The sequence below is a fragment of the Amblyraja radiata genome, chromosome 24, assembly GCF_010909765.2.
Source record: "Amblyraja radiata isolate CabotCenter1 chromosome 24, sAmbRad1.1.pri, whole genome shotgun sequence".
Lineage (NCBI taxonomy): Eukaryota > Metazoa > Chordata > Chondrichthyes > Rajiformes > Rajidae > Amblyraja > Amblyraja radiata.
The window spans coordinates 1,348,277-1,375,651 of record NC_045979.1 but is presented as its reverse complement, the minus strand read 5'-3'; the positions used below and the strand labels follow the sequence as shown (position 1 = coordinate 1,375,651).

The 27,375-nt window shown below is 50.5% G+C and overlaps 1 protein-coding gene across 3 annotated transcripts; it reads right to left on the bottom strand.

Moving 5' to 3' along the window:
* Positions 1-2,077: 2,077 nt before the first annotated feature.
* On the bottom strand, positions 2,078-24,240 carry igsf8 (immunoglobulin superfamily member 8). 3 transcript variants are annotated; one of them, XR_004415545.1, is made up of 6 exons: positions 24,108-24,240; positions 20,243-20,617; positions 17,904-18,329; positions 14,468-14,857; positions 13,452-13,650; positions 2,078-2,849 (listed from the first exon to the last, which is right to left on the bottom strand). XR_004415545.1 is itself a non-coding variant. In XM_033042251.1 (6 exons), exons 1-6 carry the CDS (start codon positions 24,157-24,159, stop codon positions 2,843-2,845), a joined length of 1,374 nt encoding a protein of 457 aa, XP_032898142.1. In that variant the 5' UTR covers positions 24,160-24,240; the 3' UTR covers positions 2,078-2,842. The 3 variants fall into 3 exon arrangements, 2 of the variants coding, with proteins under 2 accessions (XP_032898142.1, XP_032898144.1); XM_033042251.1 differs by having other exon boundaries at positions 13,527-13,650; XM_033042253.1 differs by lacking the exon at positions 13,452-13,650.
* Positions 24,241-27,375: the final 3,135 nt, after the last annotated feature.

The window sequence follows — 27,375 nt, the reverse complement described above, 5'->3', positions numbered from 1 at the left end:
ATATGTAGGCTTACAGCGAGCAAAGTTGAAGCAGGGAATATGCAAAGAATAATTGGCCCCTTCTTGAATGCTGGAAACATGGGAATGAAGTGACAAATATTGCTTTCAACTGACAACTGATCTGCTGCACATTTCCAACATTTGCACTCTTAGCTTTGCTACTGTTTGATGCTTAATCAAGTCATTTTACAAAAAGTTTACAGTGTACACATGCCCTTAGTGAGAGCAATGAGGAGGCATACAGTGTGCAACGGTTAATGTCTCAGTTCCTCAGTTTAGTTCATCATCCACAATGTTCAAGTTGTCAGTTAGAGCACAGACAGCGATAACATTTCACTCATTTCTCACCAATTATATATCCAAATAATTAAAAAAACAAACAATTTATTGGTGGTTAATTCTCCAATGTGGGAAATGGTACAATTTTCCTCCATTTCCTTGTGAGCATTAGTCATGGCCTGCAACGTCTTAACCTTGGCGCAGAGGTAGAGTTGCTGCCTTACAGCCAATGCAGCGCCAGAGACCCGGGTTCGATCCCGACTACGGCTGCTGTCTGTACGGAGTTTGTACGTTCTCCCCGTGACCTGTGTGGGTTTTCTCCGAGATTTTCGGTTTCCTCCCACACTCCAAAGACGTACAGGTTTGTAGGTTAATTGGTTTGGTAAATGTAAAAATTGCCCCTAGTGGGTGTAGGATAGTGTTAATGTGCGGGGTTCACTAGTCAGAGCGGACCCGGTGGGCCGAAGGGCCTGTTTCCATGCTGTATCTCTAAACTAACCTAAACTAAAATTATGGTTGTCTGATTTAAACTATCAGTCATGGTCTTCAGTGATTTTTCAACATTGTCATGAGTTACTGCATCAAACATCTCTGGGGTACACTAATCCCAATATCCCTCATAGCTTTGTGATAAAAACAAGTGAACCTTTGCAATCACACATTAAATAATGTATTCAGCAAATTGACAGAACTATTATTCAAACTAAAATATTTATTTAAAAAATGTGAGGATTAACCGTTTAAAAAGTTTGTCATGTAACAGAACTATTATTCAAGCTAAAATATTTATTTAACCAATATGAGGATTAACTGTTTAAAAAGTTTGTAGCTCTTCCGTGTGCTTAATGTTGGCAAAAGGCCACTTTACATTTAGATTGGGACGTGCATGCCAAATGAATTTAGTCTAATAGGATTTTAAACAATAAAAATAAACAGAGAGAATCTTGATCTGTCGGAATTTCATTAACTGCAGATAGAAAATAGTTCATTCCATCAAATTCCGACATATGGGAGTAAAGAGAATGAGCTAAGCTCACTGCAATTCTCCAAAATTATTTTGGTATATTGGGATTCCATAAATATCAGTACATTGGAATTCTATTGTGGGATACTTGGATTTGTACTCAGTGAATATGAAATCATAACTTTGGTCTTACTTTAGTTTAGCATAGTTTAGAGATACAGCACACAATCAGGTCCTTCAGCCACTGAGTCTGCGCCGACCAGCGATCCTCGCAGACTAACACTACACAGATTAGGACCAATTTACATTTATACAAAGCCAATTAACCTACAAACTTGTACGTTTTTGGACTGTGGAAGGTAACAAGATCCCGGAGAAAACTCACGCAGTCACAGGGAGAACATACAAACCCCGTACAGACAAGCACCCGTAGTTGGGATCGAACCCTGTTCTCTGACGTAAGGCAGCATCTCTGCCACTGTGTAGGAATTGGATAGTGTATATCTTATTCATGTCCAGTTAAAATACATTAAAACGGACAACCATGCTACAGTTCACAATGACCAAGGTTTGTGCTTGGGTCAGATCTCTGACATTCCATATAGAATGATTAAATAGGAGCAACCCAGGAAGTACACCAGATCACAATGCCACCAGTATCTTATTCAATTACTTTGCACAAAGTATCTCATCGTGTTTACTGAGAAACCAAGCTGAAGAGTTATAGACCATAAAACATCCAAAACTAAAACAGTAAAACAAACATGATAAAATGAATGTTGATATCATGAATAAATGAAAAGTTCCACAGTTTTAATGTCCCAGGAGAAAGTAAGAGGAGAGACAAAAAGCATTGTCTTTGCATCCTTTCACACCAAGAAACATATTTTGGTCCATTTTGGAAAAAAAAAAATCAATAATCAGTAAAGGTTCCTTTCGGAACCAGGAATGATCTGACTCAAAACTTGCCCATGGTGGTGGAAGATAATAACTGTTTGCCATTCTTGATTAATTTTATCATCCAAAGTAGACACATACAAAGCCACATTGTACCGTTTTATCATCACCAGGCCGTGGGCATCAGCATCTTTTCCACAACCTTGGCCAAGCAGTGTGAGAAGCAATTCAGGTGCTCAATCACCTGCCTCATCACCAGCTAAATGATGCCATATTCAACATCCACAAACGCATTCCCCAGCAGCACCTTGTGGTATGGCATTTTGCCTCAAAACCATAAATAACAGATTAAAAGAAACAGCTAGAAATTCCTGTTATAAATTGAACAGTATGATCTCGTTCACTGCCTGTAAAATCTAGCAACTCATTTATACACAATTACAAACAAGAGATTATTGTACAAAACAAGGCGGGAAATCACTGCTAGAGCACCTCCCAGCTGCGTGACTTTGCGAAAATGTCCTTCCCAAGGCAGAGATCATAGTTCATTGGAAACTACTCAGGTAATATCAGCTGCTACCCCAGTACGCTCTGTAAACAGTGATGCAAATCAGGGTTACATGGTCTTTTGGCGTATCGACGACTGTTAAACCATTCAATCTTGCCTCTCAGTTCCTCAGCTTGGAAACTCACGGACGGGCATCAAGATCTGAAAATAACAATTGCAATCATTAGAAAATCATACTTCAAAACTTATTTTTAAATTGGATCACTTCCATACTCGCCTGCAAGAATACACTGTCCAATATCTACATGGAATGAGGTGCAGTTTGATGGGGCGATGAGGGTTCGGTTAGGATTGGGTTAGGGCTGGGATTCGAGCATTGGGGATGATGTTTTGTTTGCCATGATGGGTGTGGTTTAGGGTAGCAGTGTTGAGGATTGGGTCGGGGTTCCCAGGAGGTATGGAGGGTGGTGTAGTGGTGCTCAGAGTTGGGTTGCAGCCTTCTGGGTCAGTGTTTGGAATGCAAGGAGCACACTCCTACACTCAGCCCTGGAACACCTGGATAAGAGAGACACCTATGTCAGACTCCTATTCAAAGACCACAGCTCTGCCTTTATACCATCCAAGCTCATCACCAAACTCACGGGACTTAGAGTCAGCACTCATCTCTGCAACTGGATCCTCGACTTCCTGACCAACAGACCTCAATCAGTGAGGATAGGGGACAAATCATCCTCCACCATAATCCCCAACACGGGGGCTCCACAAGGATGCGTTCACAGCTCCCCTTCTTCACTCCTTGCACACCCACCACTGTGCAGCCATGTACCAATCTAATTCCATCTCCAAATTCGTAGATTACACCGCCATTGCTGGCTGGGCATCAAATAATGATGAAGCGGAGTACAGGAAGGTGATGGAGAACCTCGTGTCCTGGTGTCGAGACAACAACCTTTCTCTCAACGTCAACATGACAAAGAAGAGTGATGGGTTTCACGAAGCGGTATGGTACATATACCCCAGTTTGCATTGACAGCACCGAAGTAGGGATGGTTTCTAGGAGTCATTGTCACCAACAACTTCTCGTGGACCACACATATTGAAGCAACGACCAAGAAAGCACACCGACGCCTCTACTTCCGTAGAAGTTTCAGGAAGTTCGGCATGTCCCCAACAACTCTCACCAACCTCCACAGATTCACCATAGAAAGCATTTTGTCATAAGATCATGTGATACGAGCAGAATTAGACCATTCGGCCCATCAAGTCTACCCCGTCATTCAATCATGGTAGATCTATCTCTCCCTCCTAAACCCATTCCCCTGCCTTCTCCCCATAACCTCTGACACCTGTACTAATCTTGAATCTATCTATTGCTGCCTTAAATATATCCACTGATGGCCTCCACAGCCTTCTGAGGCAAAGAATCCCACAAATTCACCACCCTCAGACTAATTAAATTCCTCCTTATCTCTTTCCTAAAAGAACGTCCTTTAATTCTGAGGCTGTGACCTCAAGTCCTAGACTCTCCCACTAGTGGAAACATCCTTTCAACACCCACTCTATTCAAGCCTTTCACTATTCTGTATCTTTCAAGAGAGTTAGATTTAGCTCTTAGGGCTAAGGGATACTGATTTTGGATGTTCAGCCATGATCATATAAACCCACTCTCCTGGGTTTGACTCCACTGGGTCCTCGTGCAAGTCTGCCCAACCCTGGTAACCTCAGTGGCAGTTCCACTGGGTCTTCCCCATCCCCCTCTAACTATGTGACCCCTGCTCTTCCCTACCCAAACTACATCCTTCTCACCCCCCACCCCCTGACCACCCACTACCCCCCCACCACACATCGCCTCGTCCCCAGTCCACCCACCTGCCCTTCTCCGGCCCCAACCCTCATCCCTGCCGTGTGTTCACCATCCCCCCTGACATCCCCCTCTCCGACACCGAATGGTCGGTCCTCAGCAGAGGCGTTAACTTTGTCCCCACCTCAATGAGTTCCGCGCCCACCACGACTTGGAGCTCTTCTACCGTTGCCTCCGCCTCACAGCGTTCTTCCACGGGAAGGAGTCCTCGCCCCCCTATTGATGATCCCTTTTCCTGTCTCCAACGAACCCCCTCCTCGTGGACCCACCCCCCTCGTGGCCCTCCGGCTTTAGAACTCTTTATCCAAAACTGCCGTCGCGACGTCAACCGCCTCAACTTCTCCACTCCCCTGTCTCACTCCAATCTCTCCCCCCCCGAACGCACTGCCATCGACTCACTCCGCAACAACCCAGACTGGGTTATCAAACCCGCTGACAAATGAGGTGCCGTGGTAGTCTGGCGCGTTGATCTCTACAAACCTGAGGCCACGCGCCAACTCTCGGACACCTCCTTCTACTTACCCTTGGACCATGACCCCACTGACGAGCCCCAGGCCACTATCTCTAGCACCATCACCGACTTCATCAACTCCCATGCCCTGCCCGCCCGAGCCTCCAACCCATTGTCTCTGCCTGTTCGTGCCCCACCGAACTCATCTCCACATACCTTGACTCCATCCTATCCCCCTTGGTTAAATCCCTTCCTACCTATGTTCAAGACACCTCAGACACTCTCCGTCGTCTCCGCGCATTCCATTCTCTAGGCCCTCACCCCCTCATCTTCACCATTGTCGTCCAGTCACTCTACACCTCCAACCCCCACCAGGATAGGCTCAAAGCCCTCCGGTTCTTCCTCGACCGGAGAAGCAACCTATACCCAGCCACTGACACTCTCCTCCGCCTAGCGGAGTTAGTCCTTACCCTCAATAACTTCTCGTTTAACTCCTCCCATTTCCCCCAAATACAAGGCGTAGCTATGGGCACACGCATGGGCCCCAGCTACGCCTGCCTCTTTGTCGGTTACGTCGAGCAATCCTTGTTCAATACGTACCAGGGCCTCATACCCGACCTCTACCTCTGCTTCATCGACGACTGCTTTGGTGCCACCTCCTGCACCCACACACAACTGACTGACTTCATCCGCTTCACCACTAACTTCCATCCGGCACTCAAATACACCTGGACCATTTCCGACACTTCCCTACCATTCCTTGACCTCACTATCTCCATTGCAGGTGATAGACTTCTGACCGACATCCACTATAAACGTACTGACTCCCATGGCTATCTGAACTACACTTCTTCCCACCCTGCTTCCTGTAAGGACTCCATCCCCTACTCCCAATTCCTCCGTCTACACCGCATCTGCTCCCAGGATGAGGCGTTCCACATTAGGGCATCTGAAATGTCCTAATTCTTCAGGGAACGGGTGTTCCCCTCCTCCACCATAGATGAGGCTCGCACCAGGGTCTCTTCCATACCCCGCAACACTGCTCTCTCCCCACATCCCCCCACTTGCAACAAGGGCAGAGTCCCCCTAGTATTCACCTTTCACCCCACCAGCCGTCACATACAACAAGTAATCCTCCGTCAGTTTCGCCACCTCCAACGTGACCCCTCCACTTGCCACATCTTCCCATCTCCCCCCGTGTCTGCCTTCCGCAAAGACCGCTCCCTCCGTATCTCCCTTGTCAATTCTTCCCTTCCCTCCCCTCCCCTGGCACTTTCCCTTGCAACCGCAAGAGATGCTACACTTGTCGCATTACCTCCCCCCTCGACTCCATTCAAGGACCCAAGCAGTCGTTCCAGGTGCAACAGAGGTTCACCTGCATCTCCTCCAACCTCATCTATTGCATCCGCTGCTCTAGATGTCAGCTGATCTACATCAGTGAGACCAGGCGGAAGCTTGGCGATCGTTTCGCCGAACATCTCCGCTCGGTCCGCAATAATAATAATAATAATGGATGGGATTTATATAGCGCCTTTCTAATACTCAAGGCGCTTTACATCGCATTATTCATTCACTCCTCAGTCACACTCGGTGGTGGTAAGCTACTTCTGTAGCCACAGCTGCCCTGGGGCAGACTGACGGAAGCATGGCTGCCAATCTGCGCCTACGGCCCCTCCGACCACCACCAATCACTCACACACATTCACACACAGGCAAAGGTGGGTGAAGTGTCTTGCCCAAGGACACAACGACAGTATGCACTCCAAGCGGGATTCGAACCGGCTACCTTCCGGTTGCCAGCCGAACACTTAGCCCATTGTGCCATCTGTCGTCCCAATAACCAACCTGACCTCCCGGTGGCTCAGCACTTCAACTCCCCCTCCCATTCCGTATCCGACCTCTCTGTCCTGGGTCTCCTCCATGGCCAGAGCGAGAAACACCGGAAATTGGTGTCTGCATCCTGGGGGCATGAACATTGAATTCTCCCAATTTTGTTAGCCCTTGCTGTCTCCTCCCCTTCCCATCTCTCCCTCAGCCCTCGGGCTCCTCCTCCTCCTTTTTCCTTTCTTCTCCCCGCCCCCACCCCCCATCAGTCTGAAGAAGGGTTTCGGCCCAAAATGTTGCTATTTCCTTCGCTCCATATATGCTGCTGCACCCGCTGAGTTTCTCCAGCATTTTTGTCTACCTTTGAATGGTGATACTGGCTCGAAGGGCCGAATGGCCTAGTCTGCATCAATTTTCTGTTTCTATGACCCCCCTCATTCCTCTAGACTCCAGCGAGTATAGGCCAAGCGCTGACAAACGCTCATCAGACATTAACCTACTCATTCCTGGGATCATTCTTGTAAACCTCCTCTGGACCCTCTCCAGAGCCAACACGTCTTTCCTCAGATAGGGGGCCCAAAATTGCTCACAAAATTCCAAATGTGGCCTGACCAACGCCTTATACAGCCTCAGCATTACATCCCAGTTTTTGGGTACAAGCCCTCTCGAAATAAATGCTAGCATTGCATTTGCTTTCTTTACTACCTATTCGACTTGCAGATTAACTTTTTGGGAACCCTGCAGCAACACTCCCAAGTCCATTTGCACCTCCGATTTCTGGATTGTCTCTTCTTTTAGAAAATAATCTACTCCTTTATTCCTATTTATTCTTACTAGCAAAATGTATGACTCCACACTTTGCTACACTATATTCCATCTGCCACTTCTCTGCCCACTCTCCCAACCAATCGAGATCCTTCTGCAGAGTCCCTGCTTTCTCAACACTACCTGCCCCTCCACCTATTTTCATATCATCCGCAAACTTGGCCACAAAGCCTTCAATCCCCTCGTCCAAATCATTAATATTCAACGATAAGAGTGGCGGTCCCAGGTCCAAGCCCTGTGGAACTCCGCTAGTCACTGGCAGCCAACCAGAAAAAGCCCCCTTTATTGCCACTCTTTGCCTTCTGCCATCCAGCCAACCTGATATCCATGCTAGTATTCTGCCCTTTGATACCATGGGCTCTCATCTTCCTTAGCAGCCTCCTTTGTGGCACCTTATCGAAGGTTTCTGAACATCTAGGTAAACAATGACTACTGCCCCTTCTTTGTCTGTCCTGTTATTTACTTCCACAAAGATTTCCAGCGAATTTGTAAGGCAAGAACTCCCCTTCACAAAGCCATGCTGACTTCGGCCTATTTCATCATGAACTTCATAACCTCATCCTTTATTATGGACTCTAAAATCTTACCAACAACTGAAGTCAGACTACCCAGCCTACAGTTCCCACTATTCTGTTTTGTGCAGCGGGGTAATATTGTAAATTTTCCAATCATCTTGTACCAATCGTAACTCTAATGATTCTTGAAATATCATTGTCAATGCCTCCACAATCTCTAAAGCTACCTCTTTCAGAACCCTAGTGAGCAGTCCATCCGGTCCAGGTGACTTATTCAGCCGTTTCAGCTTCCCAAAAACCTTCTCCCTAGTAATAGCCACTCCTCTAAATTCTCTCTTGAAATTCAGGCACATTGCTGATGCAAAAAAGTTATTCAACTCCTCTGCCATTTTTTTATGCCCCATTATCGCTTCTGCCTTATTTTCCAGTGGACCAACGTCCACTCTTGCCTCTTTCTTACTCTTTATATAACTGAAGAAACTCTTGCTATCCTCTTCTATATTATTAGCTAGCTTGCCTTTGTATTAAATCTTTTCTCCCCGAATTGCCTTTTTAGTTTCCTTCTGTTGTTCTTTAAAAGCTTCCCAATCCTCTCACTTCTTACAAATGTTAGCAATGTTATATGCCTTCTCTTTCAATTTTATGCTGTCCATGACTTCCCTTTTCAGCCATGGTCGCCTCTCTCCCCCTAGAATCTATCTTCCTCTTTGGAATGAAAAGATCCTGCGTCTTCCGAATTATCAAGAATTTCCTGCCATTGCTGTTCCACCATCATCCCTGTATGGTCCCTTTCCAGTCAACTTTGGCCACCTCCCTCATTGTTCCCTTTGCTCAGCTGCAATATTGACACATCCGATTTCACCTTCTCCCTCTCAAATTGCAGATTAAAACTAATCATGATGTGGTCACTACTTCCCAGTGGTTCCTAGACTGTGAGTTCCCTTATCAAATCCATTTCATTACACAACACTAAATCCAGAATAGCCTTTTCCCTGGTGGGCTCCACTATAAGCTGTTCAAAGAATCCATCACGGAGGCACTCTACCAATTCCCTTTCTTGGGGTCCAGTACCAACCTGATTTTCCCTGCATATAGAAATCTCCCATGACCACCGTAGCATTGCCTTTCTTACATGCTGATTGTATCTCCTGATGGACCTTGTATCCTATATCCTGGCTACTCTTTGGGGGTCTGTAAATAACTCCCATTAGGATATTTTTACCCTTGCAATTTCTCAGCTCCATCCACAATGACTCTACATCTTCTGATCCTATGTCACCCCCCACTAAGGACTGAATTTCTTTCCTTACCAACAGAGCTACCCCGCCCCTTCGCCCCACCTGTCTCTCTTTCCGATAGGTAGACACAAAATGCTAGAGTAACTCAGCGGGACAGGCAACATTTCTGGAGAGAAGGAATGGGTGAAATTTCGGGTCGAGACCCTTCTTCAGACTGATGTCAGGGGAGTGGGCTGGACAGAGATAGAATGTAGGTGGAGACAGTAAGACTAATGGGAGAACTGGGAAGGGGGAGGGGAAGGAGGGAGAAAGCAAGGGCTATCTGAAATTAGAGAAGTCAATGTTCATACCGCTGGGGTGTAAACTACCCAAGCGAAATGTGAGGTGCTGTTCCTCCAGTTTGCGCTGGGCCTCACTCTGACAATGGAGGAGGCCCAGGGCAGAAAGGTCAGTGTGAGAATGGAAGGAGGAGTTAAAGTGCTGAGTTGAAGTGCTGAGCAACCGGGAGATCAGGTAGGTTAAGACGGATTGAGCGGTGGTGTTCAGCGAAACGATCGCTGAGCCTGCGCTTGGTCTCGCCGATGTACGGAAGTTGACACCTGGAACAGCGGATACAGTAGATGAGGTTGGAGGAGGTGCAAGTGAACCTCTGCCTCACCTGAAAAGACTGTTGGGGTCGTTGGATGGAGTCGAGAGGGGAAGTAAAGGGATTGGTGTTGCATTTCTTGCTGTTGCAGGGGAAAGTACCTGGGGAGGGGGTGGTTTGGGTGGGAAGTGACGAGTTGACCAGGAGGGAATGGTCTCTGCGGAAAGCAGAAAGTGGTGGAGATGGGAAGATGTGGCCGGTAGAGGGAGGTAGCGAACATGTTAGAAGATTATATGCTGTATGCAACAGCTGATGATGAGGACAAGGGGGACACTGTCCTTGTTACAAATGGGGGAGGAGCTGCGGGATATCGAGGAGACCCTAGTGAGAGCCTCATCTGTAATGGAAGAGGGGAACTCTCATTCCAAAAAATAAGGACAGCGTCGATGCCTTGGTAAGGAAGACCTCATCCTGGGGTCAGATGCGCTATAGACAGAGGAATTGGGACTTGGAGATAGAGCCTTTACAGGAAGCAGGGTGGGAAGAAGTGTAGTCTAGATTGCCATGGGAATCAGTGGGTTTGTAGTAGATGTCGGCCAATAGTCTGTCTCCTGTGATGGAGACGGTGAGATCTAGAAATGGTAGGGAGATGTCAGAGATGGTCCAAGTGAATTTGAGTGCAGGATAGAAATTGGCCGTAAAGTTGATGAAGTCAGTGAGTTCTGCATGGGTGCAGGAGGTAGCACTGATGCAGTCCTCAATGTGGCGAAGGTAGAGTTTGGGGAGAGGGCCAGTGTACACCTGGAACAGGGATTGTTCGACATTACCTACAAAGAGGCAGGCATTGCTGGGGCCCATGCTTGTGTCCATAGCCACACCTTGGATTTGGAGGAAGTGGGAGGAGTCGAAGGAGAAGTTGTTGAGGGTAAGGACCAGCTCTGCTGGGCGGAGGAGAGTATGAATAGACGGAAATTGGCTGGTTCTGCAGTCGAGGAAGAAACGGAGGGCTTTAAGATCTTCTTTCCGAGAGGACATATAACCTTGAAGATTCAGCTCCCAGCTCCGATCCTCTTGTAGCCATGTCTCTGTAATCCCTACAACAAATTCTAACTGTGCCACAAGCTCATCCATTTTGTTTCCGATACAGTGTGCATTCAAATACAACACCTTTAATTTGGTGTTCTCCTCCCCTCTCACACCAGTCCTGATTTTACCTGACCTTAGTCTCTTATCCCTTCTTAAACTTACCCTCCCGCTAATTCTGGAGACTTCTGTAACTTTTCCTGAACTCTCTCTCCCTTTAACTCCACCCTTACACTTACAATTTGTTGACCCCGCCCGCCCAGTATTTAGTTTAAAGCTGTATCTACGGCCCTAGTTATATGGTTTGCCAGGAGTTTGGTCCCAGACCTTCTTGTTTCTGCTTTACAATTTGATACCTGGCTGTTCAAATTCCTTTCGGAGAACCTCTTTCCTCGTTCTACCTATGTCATTGGTACCCACATGGGCCATGACAACCAGATATTTCCCCTCCCACTTCAAGTTCCTCTGCAGGTCAGACGAGATGTCCTGAACGCGGGCACCAGACAGACAACAGAGCCTTCGGGACTCTCGATCCTTGTAACTGAGAACAGTGTCCGTGTCCCGAACTATACTATCCCCAATGACAACTTCAGGATGCATCACAGCACGGTTTGGGAACAGCTCCATCCAAGACTACAAGAAATTGCAGCAAATTGTGGACGCAGCCCAGTCCATCACACAAACCAACCTCCCTTCTATTGACTCAATTTATACCTCACTCTGCCTCGGCAAGGCCAGCAGCATAATCAAAGACAAGTCGCACCCTCTTCTCCCCTCTCCCAACTGGCAAGAAGAGTGAAAATGCACACCTCCAGATTCAGGGACAGTTTCTTCCCAGCTGTTATTAGGCAACTGAATCATCCTACCACAACTAGAGACCTGTCCTGGACTACTATCTACCTCATTGGTGATCCTCGGGCTATCTTTGATCGGACTTTACTGGCTTTACCTTGCATTAATGGAATTAACGTATCTATACACTGTAAATGGCTCGACTGTAATCATGTATTGTCTTTACGCTGGATAGAACGCAACAAAAGCTTTCCACTGCACCTCGGTACACCTAACAATAAACTAAGCTAAATAAAACTCCAGATGATTTGCTGTCTATCCTGGGATCCCCCCATGTTACGGCTCACCTGTGGTAGAAGACATGGAGTGTTAGTTATTGTGGGAGCACGTCTCTCCATGAGGAATGAATGGTTCCTACAGCCTTGCTGTTGGAGGCTCAGAATGCCAGATTGAGCGTGGTGTGGGGTTAATAGGGTCAAGGGGAGGGTCAAAGGTTACGTCACACAAATCACATTCCACAGATGGAATACAAGGCACAGTGATTCTGCGATCACCCGGCATTTTTCCGCACTCCAACCCCCTATTCCTCAATTAATGTGTATTCCCAACTTCTGCTCTCGAATCATCGCCTCACTTCCCTGCATTAAAAGAGGTTCACCGCTTCACAGTCAAGCTGCCGGGTTCCTCTCATAGTTATTGTGTGATATGATGTGGAAACAGGCCCTTTGGCCCAACTTGCCCACATTCAGTCCATATCCCTCCAAACCTGACCTATCCATGCACCTCTCCAAATGTTACTTAAACGTTGGGATAGTCCCAGCCTCAACTACCTCTGGCAGCTGTTCCATACACCCACTACCCTTTGGTGAAAAAATTACCCCTCAGATTCCTATTAAATCTTTTCCTTCACTTTAAACCTGTCCTCTCACCCTCGATTCAGAGACTGTGCATCTACCCAATCTATGATCTATTTCATGATCTTATACACTATAAGATCACCCCTCATCCCCCTGCACCCCCAGCCTACTCAACCTCTCACTATAGCTCAGACCCTCTTGTCCTGGCGATATCCTCATCAAGCTTCCCTGCACCATTTCCAGCTTGATAACATTTTTCCTATAACATCTTTCCTGGAACTGAACACAATACTATAAATGCGGTCTCACCAACATCTTATACAACTGCAACATGACCACCCAACTTCTATACTTGTTCGGCACGGACTTGTAGGGCCGAGATGGCCTGTTTCCGTGCTGTAATTGTTATATGATTATATGGTTATACTCTATACTCTGACTGACGAAGGCCAATGTGCCAAAATACTTTCTGACCACCTTATCTACCTGCAACTCCACCTTCAAGGAACCATGCACCTGTACTCCTAGGCCAATCTGCTCCACAACACTACCCAGAGGGCTACCATTTACTGTGTAGATCCTTTCTTTTATTAGACGTCCCAACATGCAGCAGCTCACAATTCTCTGTATTTAAGCATTCCTCAGCCCAACTGGCCAATCAATCAAGATTCTGCTGCAATTTTTCACAATCTTCACTATCTGCAAAACCACCCGCTTTTGTAACATCAGCAAACTTGCTAATCTTGCCGTGTACGTTCTCATCCAAATCACCTCCCTGCAGTGTGAGGCTGTCTCCACATTATGCCGTGCGGCCTGTACTGCCCGCGTGTGCTTGGCCAGACTCACTGTGCGTCCCTCCGCTTTCTGAGGCGCCGCAGGAAGCAGCAGGTCACGCCGGCGACAATGGCGATGGAGACCGACAGAGAGGTCACCGCGCCCACCACAGCTGGCAGCGTGAGCGTGTCAGACACTGTGGGGGCAAGGACAAGATCACTGGAAACCTCACACACACACACAACTCCCCACAGTGTAACAACACATCACCTGGAACATGGGGGCTGGGGAGGAGAGATAGGGGGAGGGGGGGGAGAAGAGAGAGGAGGGGAGGAAGGAGAAGGGAGGGAGGGAGGAAGGAGAGGGAGAAGGAGAGGGAGCTGGGGAGGAGAGGGGAGGGGGAAAGGAGAGGGCGGAAGAGGGGAGAGAGGTAAAGGAGAGGGGTGGGAAAGAGAGGGGAGGGGGTGGGAGCAGATAGGAGGCGGCAGCGGTGGCAGGGTGGGGTGATATGGGGTGATGGAGAGAAGGAAGGGAGAGGATGCAAGATGGGGAGAGGGCGGGGAGCGGGAGAGTGAGGGAAGGTGGGGAGGGAGGGTCAGGGGGAAGGGATGGGGTGGCGGTGGGGAGATGGAGAGCAGGTGGTGTGAGAGAGGGCAAGGGTGTGCGAGCGATGGCGTGGAGCGAGGGGGGAGTTTGTGTTACGGGAAGGGAGTAGATGTGATGGAGGGGACGAGATGGAGAGCAAAGATACTAAAGCAAGCGCCTTCTACAATCTTTGGTGGAGAGGGAGTGGGGGGGAAACCAGAGCTGAGGTGGAGGGTGATGGTACAGAGATTGGGACAAAGGCAGTGACTGAAAGCAGGAGGAGAGATATGTTCAGAGACCTTCCGACTATCCTTCCCTCCCGGTGATCCCCTCCCCCCCTCACCTCCCCCTTCTGAAAGTCCCCGCTCTCCCTCCCACATGCCACCCGTCCCACAGACCCCCCCCCCCCCCGTGTGTGCAGCACTCACCGGTAAGGTAGAGGAAGAGTGTGGTGGGAGAGGAGCTGGCATCGGTTGCCTGGTACCAGTGTCCGTCCTGGCTTTGTGCCCACAGCGCTAGCTGGCAGCTGTACAGCCCCTGGTCCTGGCGGTGGGCACCGTGCAGCCGTAGACGGAAGCACAACGGGCCGGGTCTGTCCACACTCAGCTCCGTCCCGACCGCGGTCCGCTCGTCCCCGGCAGCTCGCACCCCACGCCGGTCCACGCTGGCCAGCAGCCGCTGCCCGGGGCCCCACCAGCCCACCGACAGCTGCCCCTCCTCCAGCGGGGCCCCCAGGCTGCCGTTACACAGCAGGGCCACCGTGTCCCCACGGTAGAACATGGCCGGGGCCACAGCGATCTCAGCCCGCACCGCCAGCTCTGTGTGGGGGTGGGGGGGAGGAAGAGAGGAAGGGGGGGGGGGGGGGGGGGGGGGGAGAGGAGAGAGGGGAAGTGGGAGAGGGAAAGAGGAGGAGGAGGGGGGAAGGGGTTGGAGAGGGGAGAGGAGGGGGTAGAGAGGAAGAGAGAGGGAGGAGAGGGGGAAGAAGAACAGGGGATGACGAGGTGGGAGAGGGATCAGGGGGGAGAGGGATGGGGGGGGGGGTTAGCCAAGGGGAGAGAGGGAGGGGGCAGGGAGTTAGAAGGGGTGGTGTGAGAGAGAGAAAGAGAGAGGAGAGCGAAAGTCAAATACTAAGCACCGCAAGACCCAAAGTCTCAACAAATACGACCCTTCAGTACCTCATCCTGTCTCATCCTACTCTCTGCACCATTTAATACCCTGTCTAATCCCTGTCTCCTCCTCACTAAACATGCTTCACATGGACTCGATGGGCCCAATGGTCCGTTTCCCAGTTGTCCCTTTCTGTGAATATAAAATTCAGAGTTCAGTTGCTGGAAAATGCCTTCCTAAACCACAGCCTCTCTTCTAAGAGTAGCAGCAGCATCCTTGACCTCCACATCACATCCATTTACTGGAGGACTGGAGTTATAAGGGGAGGCTTGATAGGCTGGGCCCTGCTTTCCCTGGAGCGCTGGAGGCTGAGCAAGTACTTTATGATGTAGCGTGACCAGCAATATGAGGGACATAGAAAAGGTGAGTAAAATTAGAGGACATAGATTTAACGTGAGAGGGAAGAGATTAAAGGGGACTCGATGAGCCATTTTTTCAGGGAGGGAGGGAATGGTGGGATGGAGGGAGTGAAGGAATGGGGGGAAGGGAGGTGAAGATATGAGAGTGACAGTGTCGGATGCATGAAGAGCAGAAATGGTGCAGTGGGGAGGGGTGAGAGGGGATACGGGGAACATGATTTTGACGAGTTGAAAGTGGAGAATGAGAGAGGGATGGGCGGATTGAAGAATGAGACAGAGTAAGACAAAAATAGAAAAGAAATGTGACTTGCTGGTCAATTTCACTGTCCAATCCCAACAGACCGCACCCTTTCCCATTCATTCCCACTATCCAATACTAATGGATCCCACTCCTTCCCATTCATTCCTAAAATCCAATGCCACTGGACCCGGATTCCCATCAGGTGAATGGTCACAGTCTTTTCCCAGGGAAGTGAAGTCCAATGGTGGAGGGAAGACATAGATTTAACAGGAACCTGAGGGGCAACTGAACCACACCATAGGGTGGTGCGCGAATGGAATGAGCTGCCAGAGGAAGTGGCAGAGACACGTACACGGAGGGCAGGTACATGGATAGGAAATGAAATGGACCGACTGCAGGCAAACAAGGCGAGCTCAGGCACCTTGGTCAGAACAGCCAAGTTGGGCCAAAGGGCTTGTTTCTATGCCCTAAATCTACCACTATTTGCAGCCCTTCTGCGGCCACTGCCTCTCCTGGACAAAGCAATGATTTACAGCACCTCCTGTATCACCTCCTCCCTCTCTCCCTCCGTGCAGGGGCCACAGTCCTGTGGGTAAAGTAGTGAGCCACCTGCACATGTTCTAACCCAATGGCTGTGTTGGGAGCCCACCCTGGGGCCTCCCCCACACCAGAGACTCCGGACACAGGGTGGGTGCCGACCGACTGCTGAGTCCATGGGGAAGACCCTTCGCTTCAAGTCACTCTCCAACCCCCACCCCACTCTCACCACTCTGTGTCACCCCCAGCACTGTTACTATGCAGTCCCAGACTAGCCCACGGACCCACCCGCCCACCCTCCCGTTCCCCCTCCCCCTCGCTCTCTTCGCCCCTCATCCTCAGCCTCGCTCTCCCACACTCCCGTTCCCCCTTCCCACCCTCACCCATTGCCCCTCGCCCTCCCTCCTCCTCCCCTCAGGGTAGGGTGCATCCTGCAGGACTCGATCTCAACACCCTCTGACTCTGGGTAACCAGCAGTTCCCCTGTATCAGGATTGCTGGCTCTGCAGGTCACATGGCCTCAGCTTTTTTCTTCATTAGTACCGTCTGACCTGCTCAACAAGCCCCACAGCCCAGTCATTAACACCCAACACAAGCTCTATCACGTTGCACATTCCATCTCCACCGATCAGACACAGTGCCTAGCGCCCCCCCCCCCCCCCCCCCCCCCCCCCCCCCGTCCCAGCCCCTCCCTCCCTCCCACTGACAACAAACACTTCTCTCTTTACCACTGCTGAAGAAGGGTGTTGGACCTGAACTGTTAACACTGGTTCTCTCTCCTCAGATACTGCCTGACCAGTGCGTTTATCCAACACTCTCAACCCAAACGTCTGCATAGTTTAATATGAACCAAACATGATGGATTAGAGGGAGCTTCACTCTGTCTGCCCTGGGAGTGTGTGAGGGGCACTGTAGAGGGAGCTTCACTGTGTCCGTCTGTGGGAGTGTGTGATGGGGCAGTGTACAGGGGGTGTGTGATGGGGCAGTGTAGAGGGAGTGTGTGATGTGAGGGTCAGTGTAGAGGGAGTGTGTGAGGGGCAGTGTAGAGGGAGTGTGTGATGGGGCAGTGTAGAGGGAGTGTGTGATGGGGCAGTGTAGTGTGTGATGGGGCAGTGTAGAGGGAGTGTGTGATGTGAGGGGCAGTGTAGAGGGTGTGTGTGATGGGGCAGTGTAGAGGGAGTGTGTGATGGGGCAGTGTAGAGGGAGTGTGTGATGGGGCAGTGTAGAGGGAGTGTGTGATGGGGCAGTGTAGAGGGAGTGTGTGATGGGGCAGTGTAGAGGGAGTGTGTGATGGGGCAGTGTACAGGGAGTGTGTGATGGGGCAGTGTAGAGGGAGTGTGTGATGTGAGGGGCAGTGTAGAGGGAGTGTGTGATGGGGCAGTGTAGAGGGAGTGTGTGATGGGGCAGTGTAGAGGGAGTGTGTGATGGGGCAGTGTAGAGGGAGTGTGTGATGTGATGGGGCAGTGTACAGGGAGTGATGTGATGGGGCAGTGTAGAGGGAGTGTGTGATGTGATGGGGCAGTGTATAGGGAGCTGCACTCTGTCCAACCTGTGCCCTCACCATTGGGCTGGACACTCAGCTCGACCAGTGGGACGGATTTCTCCAGAATCTTCTGCCAGCTTCCGTCGGGGTCCTGGAGCCACTGTGCGGCCACACACTCGTAACGCCCCGCGTCCTGCATCTCCACATGCTGCACGTACAGGTGGTAGGAGTTGGCACCAAATTTCTGCAGCCCCACCTCTCCGCGCGTGAAACGCAGCCAGAAGGGGCCCCCCGTGTCCACGTCCAGGGCAAGATCACGGTCCAGCCCCGCCACAGGCTGCCCCCGGCCCGCTGCCGCCTCCTGCAGGACGAAACTCACTGCCACGTGGAGGTGCAGTGGTGAGGAGGAGGCCACGGCACAGTGTAGCGCCAGTGACTGCCCCTGGTGCAGCGTGAGCGGCTCCACTGCATCTGGGCCCGTCAGCTGCAGTGTGTCTGGCACCACTGTCACAGGGGGAGGGGACAGAGGGAGATGGGTATTGGGGGGGGGGGCATGGAGGAGAGAGGAGAGAGGGGTGATGAAAGAGGGATGGGGAAGATGGAGGGGATGTGAATGAACCGGGACGAGGAAGAGTGGTGTGGGGGAAAGGAGTATAGCGAGGGAGCGGGCGGGTATGAAGTGTGAGGACGAAGTACCGGAGGGTCGCTGGGAGCGATGGGGGATGGATGGTAGGGGGTGATGGGTGGGGTTCGGGGGAAGGGCTGGATTGGCGGAGGTGGGTGTGGGTGGGTTGGGTTGGCGTTGTGTTGTGAGATGGAAGGAGAGAACGAGCGGAGAGGATCCAGGCAGGATGGAAGGGATGGAGGGGAGAGGAAGGTGAGGATGAAGACAGTGACAGATGGCAGGAAGGTGCAATGGGTCAAGTGGGAGGATGGGCAGGATGGGATATGAGGAGAGGTGAATGTGGGAATGAGAAGGAGGGAGGGGTGGGTTGAAGAACGAGTACAGAGCGAGAGAGAAATAGAAAAGAAACGTTACTTGCTAGTCGATTACTCCCACTGTCCAATCCCAATGGACCCCACCCTTCCCATTCACTCAGGTTCATACAACCTTTGGCCCAATGCGTCAATGCCCAATCTAAATCAATCCCATTTGTCTGCATTTCACCCATATTCCCCTGAACCTTTCCTATCCATGTACCTGTCCACGTGCCTTTTGAATGTAGACACTCAGAATGTTTAGTTTAGTTTAAAGAAATAACGCAGAGGATACCACTTTGTCCCACCTTGTCCACACCGCCCAGCATTCACCCCGTACACTAACACTATCCTACACACTAGGGACTATTTACAATTGCAGCAAAACCAATTAATCCATAAACCTGTACGTCTTTGGAGTGCGTGAGGAAACAGGAGCAACTGGAGAAAACCCATGTGGTCACAGGGAGAATATCCAAACTCCGCACAGACAGCATCCATGGCCAGGATCGAACCCGTGTCCCTGGCACTGTAAGGCACCAACTCTACCACTGCGCCATTATGCCATCCATGTCTGAAGAGTTTTTGCAGTTTTTGTTTTGTATATATTTTTTATTCTGAAAAGTTTTCTATTTTAAATAACGTGTATTTACTGAGTGAACAAAAGTTGCAGCTCGAGTTCCAATTAAATCTTTTGCCTCTCACCTGTGTCTCTTGATTTCTCTACCCTGGGTGAAAGACTTGGCATTCACCCTGTCAATTCCCCTCATGATCTCATATGCCTCTATGAGGTCACCCCTCATCCTCCTGTGCTCCAAGGAATAAAGTTCTAGCCTGCCCAGACTATCCCTGTAGCTCAGGCCCAGACAAGATTGTAAATATTCTCAACACGCCCACTGCCCATTGCCAATGGACTTCATCCATCCCCACACACTCCCACTGCTCATTGCCAATGCACCACCCTTCCCCATTGCCAATGGTCTGAGCTACAGGGAGGGGATGAGTAGGCTGAGACTTTATTCATTGGAGCACAGGAGAATGAGAGGTGATCTTACAGAGGTGTACAAAATCATGCGAGGAATAGATTGGGTCGATGCACAGAGTCTATTGTCTAGAGTAGGGGAATCGAGGGTTAAGGTGAAGGCTAAAAGATTTAATAGGAATCTGAAGGGTAACCTTTTCACACAAAGGGTGGTGGGGTATGGAATAGGCTGTCAGAGGAGGTTGTTGAAGCAGGGATTATCCTAACGTTTAAGAAATAGTTAAACAGGTACATGGATAGGACAGGTTTGGAGGAATACAGGCCACACCCGGGACATGTTGGCCTGTATGGGCAAGTTGGACTGAAGGGCCTGTTTTCACACTGTATCACTCCATAACTCCATTCCCTCCCCCTGCCCACCACCAATGGATATTGTTCTTTGTTAACGCATGGCTACCTTTCAGCTGGACGAGGGCCGTGTACTCGGCCCGATATCTCCCCTCTGCTGCCGGGACACTGCACTCCAGGTCGCCCTCATCGGATTTGCGAACCTTCCCAATGAGCAGCTGGACGGAGCCGGGTGCGGGGCGTCTGATGGCGACCTCGGTGGAGAGCACCCTGTGTCGGAGGCTGGCGTGGGCGAAGGTCGGGTCCCGCGTACTCACCAGCCTGAGCCTTACCGGAGGCTCCGAGCGTCGGATTAAAGTCCACTCGAAATCCAGCACACTGGTCTCATCCAGGGCCGACACGTTGCAGAACACTGATAGCTGGCTTCCCTCTACCCTGAAGAGAGGGCCCCGAGGCAGGCGCACTCCCGGCACCCACGCCAACGCTACAGGGAGACAAGGTCATGGAAGACAAGCTTCCCATCCACCCACCCTGCACATTCCCAACGGACCAGCCCTCCCATCCACCCCAGCCCTTCCCATTCCACCCACCCAACTTGCACACTCCCAACGCCCCCATCCCCTCCCATCCACCCACCTTACACAGTCTCACCAGACCCCAGCCTTCCCACCCACCCTGCACACTTCCAACGGACCCCAGCATTTCCAATTTAACTCACCCTACACATTCCCAAAGGACCATCCCATTCATTTCTACCCTCCAGAATCCCTTCAGACCCAACCCCTTCCCATTTACTAACACTGACCCCATTCTCAACAGACTCCATTCACTCCCACCATCTACACTACCAATAGATCCCTTCCTTCCCCATTCACTGCCACTCTGTATAATCCTAAACAATCAAAATCCTTCCTATTGCAAAACATTCTCTCCCTCTGTACCCAGTACAATGAGTGGAGGGAGCTTCTGTCTCTAAACCCATGCCTTGGGAATGTGTGAGGGGACAGTGCAGATGGACCTTCAGTCTGCATCGAACGTCATAATGTTATCAAACGTCATGCCTTCACAGGTTTGAGCTGAGGGAGAGACACAAAATGCTGAAGAAACATGGATTGCTGACATTCCGGGCAAACAGGACAGAGTCTGGGTAGTAATCGATGAACACAGGCTAGGATGGGCCCCCCCCCCAAGAGGGATGATAGGCAGATTGGTCGACAAAGGCCAGAGTTGAAACAACAGACAACCCCAATGGGTTGTGGATTGCGAAAACCAGGGGTATCAAACTTACAGATTGTGTACCCATTGGAAAGGATAAAGGGGGAGGGAGGGGGAGAGACAGATGAAAGGTCAGTCAAGCTTCAGGAAAGGGGAGGGTGGGTGGGATTCGAGGGGAAAAAGGGGAGGGGAAGAGGTTTATTTGTGCATAAGTTCTATAAAATTGGAGTATTCAATGTTGCAAACTATCCAGGCAGAATATGAGGTGCTGTTCGAGGAGGAGGAGCCATCTTGGTGAACGGCTGCTAGCCAGCAGCCGTCCGTTTTAAATCCGTTTTTTTTATAGTTTTTACTGAGTCCTGTTTTTTGTTTGTAGGGGATATGGTCTTTTTAATGTGGGGGGTAGGTGTAAACCTAATTTCTAGGTCCCTACCTGGTCGGTGTGGCAGCTTCTTCTCCGGGCTGCCCGTCGATCCGTCCTCGTGGCCTACCTGCGGGCTTGGAGCGCCGTTTCCTGGCGGGAACCGCCCAGCACCTCGGCCTCGGCGGCGGCACAGCATTGGAGCGCTGGAGCGGAGTGGAGCGGGCGATGCCTTGCCTGGGTCGCCGCGCTGGAGCGACGCGCTGGAGCTCTGGCGAGCTGGACCGCCGAGAGCAACAACTCCGGGCTGCGGGCTGCGGAGAGGCGGCGCCGACTTTGTCATCTGGAGCCTGGGAGCTCCAAACCGGCGCGGCCTTGTCGGCTTCGGCAGCTGCGGGCTCCAACCAGAAAGCGGCCGTTCCAAGTGGCCCAGCCGCCGAAAGGACTCTCCCGACGCCGGGGCAAGACCACCTGGTGAGAACGGCCAGGGACATCGGGCCTCCGTAGAGGCAATTGCGGTGGCCTCAATAGGCCTGACTTTGGGGTGAACATGGGGTGGGGACTGGACATTGTGCCTTCCCCCATAGTGCTATCCACTGTGGGGGGATGATTTTTTTTGTCTAACTGTAGTCTTGTAGGTTTGTGTCCAAGATGGCTGCCGTGAAGGGAGAGTGGACGCTGGCACAAATTGGTTGCCGCTGCTCTCTCTTCACACTGTGTTTTTGATTTTCTGTTTTTGGATTGAATTCTGTTTTTAATTTGTGTCTCTGTGATGTCTTTATTATTTGTTATATTCCGATTATATGTTATTCCGATTAAATGTCTATTATTGTTATGTCTGTATTCTTTCTTTATGTGCTGCACGGAGAGGACGCTGGCGCTGTTTGTTCGCCGCTTCTCCGTTTGCTATTGTCTGTTACTATTGTAAAGCGACTTTGAGTCTTAGAAAAGCGCTATAAAAATAAAATGTATTATTATTATTGTTCCGTCTAGTAGCCCATGACCTCACTCTGGCAATGGATGAGACCCAAGACAGAAAGATAAGAATGGTAAAGGGGAGGGCAGTTAAAATGGTTGGCACCCAGGAGATCCAGCAGGCCTTGGTGGACAAAGTGCATATTTGGTCGCCAAGTCTACGCTTGGTCTCACCGATGGACAGGACCCCACACGATGCAGTAGATGAGGTTAGAGGAGGTGCACATGCATCTCTGTCTCACCCTGAGAACCCTGGATGGAGATGAAGGAGGAAGTACATGGACAGGTGGTGAAGAGGGTGGTGAATCTGTGGAATTCATTGCCATAGACGGCTGTGTAGGCCAAGTCATTGGAAATGGTAAATGTGAAGATTCTTGATTAGTACAGGTGTCAAGGGTTATAGGAAAAAGGCAGGAGAATGGGGACGAGAGGGAAAGATATATCAGCCATGATTGAATGGCGGAGGAGATTCGAGGGGCCCAATTGCTTAACTCTGCTCCTAATTATGAACATATGGCAGGTGTTACATCTCCTGCATCGGCAGGGGAAAATACCGGGGGAAGGGGTGGTTTGGGTGGGAAGGGATGAGTGAACCAAAGAGTTGTGGAGGAAGCAATTTTTGTCGAAGCCGAGATGGAAAGGTGTGACTGATCGTGGGACCATGGAAGTGACGGACATGTAGGAGGATGGTGTGTTAAATGGGGAGGCAGGTGGGGTGAAAGGTGATGGCTAGGGGGGGTCCTATCCTTGTTGTATCTGGGGGGCGGGGGAGCGAAAGGGAAACCACGGGACAGGGGAGTTGCGGGTGGGGATCCATCTATGACAGCCGGGGGGGATCACCTTCACTAAAGAATGAGGAGTCGGAAACCTCATCTGGGGAGCAGGTGCGGTGGACACGGAGAGCAGGGGATAGCGTCTTTGCAAGAGGCTGTTCCCCCGGGGCTCCAGAGAGATGTTTTGATGTGTTCTGATGAAGTGTTTAAAAATAGATGCGGTTACATTACGGAATGACACAGGCACAAACATGAGCGTCTGTCCCTCCCTCACGATCATCCCCCTCCTTCCATCTTCCCACCCCTCGTCCGCCTCATAGTCCTCACCCCAACCCAGTTACTGCCACCTCCCGCCTCTGCACCCCCTCTCCCTCGCCCCTTTCCCTCCAGCATTCTGCCCCATTCTCTCTCCAACCCTTCCACTCTTTCTCCTGTTCTCTGCCCCTTCGCTCGTTATTTATCCGCAATTCCCCCACTCTCCAGGCTGCCAGTCTCAATCAGTCACAGCCTCATCCTTCGCTTCTCTCCCTCTCCCTCCATCCATCACCTCCCCCCGCCGCACCCTCTTGGCCCGGCGCTACATCCTCTCTCTCCCAACTCGTCCCCGCCCTCTGCGCCACAAACCGATCAAAACAATGACTCCGTCTCACCGGCTCCGGCGCTCATCACCAGCAGCGCGGCAGCGGCGACCCGCCCCGCCATGATAGAGCCGCTCCCGCTCCCGCCGGTGGATCAGTGGCTGCTGCCTGCGGCCGAGCAGCGCATCCCCGCACGCCCACGCTAACCCTGTCCCTCCCCCAGTCTCTCCTCCTCCCCATCAGTCTCCCGGACCCTCCCCCCATTCTTCCCCAGCCCTCCCTCCCCTCCACAGTCTCTCCTCCTCTTCGTCAGACTCCCGGACCCTGGTCTCTCTCTCTCTCCCCTCCCCTCCCCTCTCCCTCCCCCCCCCCCCCCCTCTTTCTCCACCCCCTCTCTCCCCACCACCCTCTCTCTCTCTCCCCCTCACTCTTTCTCCCCCCTCTCTCTCCCCTCCCATCTCTCTCTCCTCCCATCTCTCTCTCCTCCCATCTCTCTCTCTCCCTCCCCCACCCTCACCCACCTCCCCTCTCCACCACCCCCCTCTCCCTCTGTCTCTTGCCCTTCTGTCTCTGGTCCTCTCTCTCTGTCTCTCCCCATTCTCTCTCGACCCTCACTCTCTGCCCCCCCCCCCCCCCTATCTAGACGCGCCTGCGAGTTGGGGGCTATGCGTCAGTGGATAGGGCGGTTATGGGGTAAAAGGAGCAAATTAATAATATTAATATAATATCAAGGGGGTAGTTAGCGTGTGTGCGGGAGGGTAGTTAGTGTGTGTGCGGGGGTGGTTAGTGTGTGCGACGCCGCATCCCGCCCCCCCCACTCCCCCCCCCCCCCCCCCCCCTTCCCCTTCGCAACCGCGCATTGGTGTGGACAGACCCAACGGGTCTGCACTTGGTCTAGTAACTATTAAAAGTCTGATCTTGGATGTGTGTGTATTTGTGTGTGTGTGCGTGTGTATGTGCGTGTGTATGTGTGTGTGTGTGGGTGCGTGTGTGTGTGCGTGTGTGTGTGCGTGTGTGTGTGTGTGATGTTCGTCTGCATTTCACATCTCCTCAAAAACACGACGCACTAATGGTGAAATATTTACATATTCTTATCGAGATTTACGGCATGATGTTCAAAATTGCTTTATCTGAAAATTTGATGCATTATTTCCCGTTATTTATGAAAATGTTCTAAAAATTCAGATAACTTCAGTCAACATGGATTTGTGCCTGGAAGGTCATGTTTGCCTAAACTTCTTGAATTTTTTGAAGAGGTTACTAGGGAAATTGACGAGGGTAAAGCAGTGGATGTTGTCTATATGGACTTTAGTAAGGCCTTTGACAAGGTTCCTCATGGAAGGTTGGTTAAGAAGGTTAAACTGTTGGGTATAAATGCAGGAATAGCAAGATGGATTCAGCAGTGGCTGAATGGGAGAAGCCAGTGGGTAATGGTGGATGGCTGTTTGTCGGGTTGGAGGCAGGTGACTAGTGGGGTGCCTCAGGGATCTGTGTTGGGTCCTTTGTTGTTTGTCATGTACATCAATGATCTGGATGAAGGGGTGGTAAATTGGATTAGTAAGTATGCAGATGATACCAAGATGTTGTGGATAATGAAGAGGATTTCCAAAGTCTACAGAGTGATTTAGGCCATTTGGAAAAATGGGCTGAAGGATGGCAGATGGAGTTTAATGCTGATAAATGTGAGGTGTTACACCTTGGCAGGACAAATCAAAATAGGACGTACATGATAAATGGTAGGGAAATGAAGAATACAGTTGAACAGAGGGATCTGGGAATAACCGTGCATAGTTCCTTGAAGGTGGAATCTCATATTAGATAGGGTGGTAAAGAAAGCTTTTGGTATGCTAGCCTTTATAAATCAGAGTATTGAGTATAGAAGCTGGGATGTAATGTTAAAATTGTACAAGGCATTGGTGAGACCAAATCTGGAGTATGGTGTACAATTTTGGTCGCCCAATTATAGGAAGGATGTCAACAAAATAGAGAGAGTACAGAGGAGATTTACTAGAATGTTGCCTGGGTTTCAACAACTAAGTTACAGAGATAGGTTGAATAAGTTAGGTCTTTATTCTCTGGAGCGCAGAAGGTTAAGGGGGGACTTGATAGAGGTCTTTAAAATGATGAGAGGGATAGACAGAGTTGATGTGATCAAGCTTTTCCCTTTGAGAATAGGGAAGATTCAAACAAGAGGACATGACTTCAGAATTAAGGGACAGATGTTTAGGGGTAACATGAGGGGGAACTTCTTTACTCAGAGAGTGGTAGCGGTGTGGAATGAGCTTCCAGTGGAAGTGGTGGCGGCAGGTTCGTTGGTATCACTTAAAAATAAATTGGATAGGCATATGGATGAGAAGGGAATGGAGGGTTATGGTATGAGTGCAGGCAGGTGGGACTAAGGGAAAAAAGTTGTTCGGCACGGACTTGTAGGGCCGAGATGGCCTGTTTCCGTGCTGTAATTGTTATATGGTTATATGGTTATAGGGTTAACTTGAAAAATAAATGTGATGGTCTCGCTGATGACGTCACAATGGGTCTGCTCCTTACGGCCTGCTGCCCTATGTGCCACATCACCCCTCTCCCTCCATCCCGCACCCCCCCCCCCCCCCCGTTCTTCAAAAGCAGCAGAGAGAATGAGCAAGTGGGCTCTGTACTACAGCGTCTGAGGACTTCCGAGCGCTTTCGAGGTCCCCCAAGAACCCGCGATGTCCCGAGCGCTCCCAAGGTCGCAGCCCGCTCGCAGGCGGCCCCGCCCGCTCAGTGTCCGTGCCGCCTGCTCACCGAGTTCAAGTCCGCCCTCTCCCTCCCCCCCCCCCCCCCCTATCTCCCCCCTCACTCTCCCCCTCCCTCTCTCTCTGTGCCTCTGTGTCCATCTCTGTACCTCTGTGTCCCTCTGTGTCCCTTTCTGTGCCTCTGTGTCCCTCTGTGCCTCTGTGTCCCTTTCTGTGCCCCTTTGAAGGTTACTCTACCCTTTTTTCCGCTACCACATCAAACTGATATCTTGGAAAAAAAATTACATTTGAACCCTTATCAGAAAGGATTAATAAAGACTTAGTTGATTTTAAAATTACAAATAGATATATTTGATAAAATTAAGAATGACTGGGAAAGAGAACTCTACCTATGAAAATGTCTCTACCTATAGAGAAATGGGAGAGGATTCTTCAACGTCAATACTTCTTCAAAGTGTGCAAGACCCACTCTGATACAATTCAAGGTGTTTCACAGAGTTCATATGTCAAAATATAAGTTAGCTTGTTTTTATGGTCATATAAATCCTACCTGTGATAGATGGAACTCTAAAGTGGCCTCACTGACCCATATGTTTTGGTCCTGCCCA